The sequence below is a fragment of the Topomyia yanbarensis genome, chromosome 2 (genome assembly GCF_030247195.1).
Source record: "Topomyia yanbarensis strain Yona2022 chromosome 2, ASM3024719v1, whole genome shotgun sequence".
NCBI classification, from domain to species: domain Eukaryota; kingdom Metazoa; phylum Arthropoda; class Insecta; order Diptera; family Culicidae; genus Topomyia; species Topomyia yanbarensis.
This window is the reverse complement of record NC_080671.1, coordinates 254,554,835-254,556,924: the sequence shown is the minus strand read 5'-3', so window position 1 is coordinate 254,556,924 and position 2,090 is coordinate 254,554,835. Positions and strand designations below refer to the sequence as shown.

General features: G+C 42.2%; 1 protein-coding gene across 1 annotated transcript; it reads right to left on the bottom strand.

Moving 5' to 3' along the window:
• Positions 1-238: 238 nt before the first annotated feature.
• On the bottom strand, positions 239-1,270 carry LOC131680249 (uncharacterized protein K02A2.6-like). Its single transcript, XM_058960968.1, has one exon. The coding sequence runs from the start codon at positions 1,268-1,270 to the stop codon at positions 239-241; it is 1,032 nt and encodes a 343-aa protein (XP_058816951.1).
• Positions 1,271-2,090: the final 820 nt, after the last annotated feature.

The following is a 2,090-nucleotide window of genomic DNA, read 5'->3' as shown; positions in this document are numbered from 1 at the left end:
ATGTTCTACCATAGACCATGCGGTAGAGTGTCCACACAGTTTTTTGAAGAACTATCGGATTCTCGAGAAACAACGGACGCGTTGTCGGATACAGCTATGCCTTCTTCATTTGTAAACTCAAGTGCTCGTTTTACATCTTGAATATTTCGAGTGTACTGTACTCCACTATCACTTCTGATGACAACCTTGGGACCTTGTCTTGTTAAAACCGTGAACTTTTCTTTGGAGAATACTGGATCTACCTTGGTTTTTTAGGGACTGCCATAATGACTTTGTCTCCTGCTTTAATATCAGATGCTTTAGCTCCTCGATGACTGTCTGCATAGGTTTTGCTTATTAATTTGGACAATGCATCCCTGTCACGAATCTCATATCTGTCCAATTCCTCCGATGACTTAGCTTTCCATAAGCTAGGGAAAGTACCTCGATACTTCCAACCAACCAAGAGCTCGAAGGGCGTAATGCAAAGACGGAAGTGCGGTTTCAGTGTGTTGTGGACATGTACATAATTCTGCAATGCTTCTTTCCAGTGCAGACCATCCTCTTTTGCTCCTGCGATCGCTTTTAAAATCCCCTGATTCTGACGTTCTACCGCTCCATTCGATTGAGCACTTAATGGTAACGATTTCCTTATCTTCACACCTTTATTTTGCCAATAATCAATAAATTCTTTCCCTTGGAAGGGTGGTCCATTGTCACTCTGAAGAATAAGGGGAAGTCCCCAAGTGTAAAATATTTTTGCGAGGGTCAAGTTTGTATTTTTTGCATCTGTCGATTTTATTTCTGCTACAGCAAGGTACCGGGAATATGTATCTACCAATACGAGAAATTCTCCCGATCCACAGTTGTTAATGGACAGGAGATCCACCTGCAAAATCTCCCATGGTCCGTCTGGAAGCTCTCGACTACATAACGGAATTGACGGGTTTCGCCTTGAGATGACTAAACATGTTTCACAGGATTTCACAAACTTTTCGACTTCAGAACTCAGGCCAGGCCACCAAAAATATTCCCTGATAATTCGCTTCATTGCTCCACACCCAATGTGGCCTTGATGAGACGCTTTAATGGCCTTGTAACGAAGGGCTTCTGGTAGCACAATTCGATCTCCATTGAAAATAAGCGAACCTAACGAACGCAACTCTTTCATTTGAGCATGGAAACGACGAATATTTTCCGGCCAGTTACCAGACTGCAGAGCTAACCTGACTGAAATAAGTTCTTCGTCGGCTTCAGACACAATTTCGATTTCCTTCCATAGACCCGGCATCCAGAGCATACAATAAATGTTTCTCGTTGTCTTCATCAAACGGGTCATCCACTTGTGTCTTTGTTATTAGTCTCGAGAGAGAATCAGCGATATTTAGATGCCCAGGGATACGCTTTACGACGAAGTCATATGTTTGTAGTCGCAAGGCCCAAGATTCTGCACGGGATACAGCTCGTTTATTGGTTCGGTAACCATCTCCAAAAATGAACTCATTAGCTTCAGAATCCGTTCTTACAGAAAAGTGTTTGCTTGTTAAGTAGAAAGCGAATCGTTCTATTCCCCATACCATAGCTAATGCTTCTTTCTGTGTTTAGGGATATTTGCTTTCGGTTTCTGTTAGTGCTTTCGAGGCACACGCAATTATTCTCGGTACTCCTTCGTCGTTGAACTGTAAGAGTATAGCACCGAGACCAACAGGAGAAGCGTCTATGTATAGCTCAGTCTCATCTTTGTGATTGAAATAACCCAGCCGCACTATAGACTTTAGTGCCTCTTGCTGAAGGTAAACGAACTCATCATCTTCCTCTTGACCCCAATAAAATTCATCTGATTTAGCGAGCTGTCTTAATTTTACTGTTTTGTCGGCTCTCTTATAAATAAAACGCTCGGTAAAGTTCATCAGGCCTAAGAAACTTTTGACCTCAAGCTGAGTTTCCGGCCTACGAAAATTCTTTATATCCTTTAACTTATTTTCCTCAATCCGTAGACCATCGTGCGACAAAGAGAAGCCCAAAAATATCACGGATTGCTTTCCGAAAACGCATTTTTTTAAATCCAAGCTAACATTATGTTCCTGTAGGCGACGTAGCACATCTTGAAG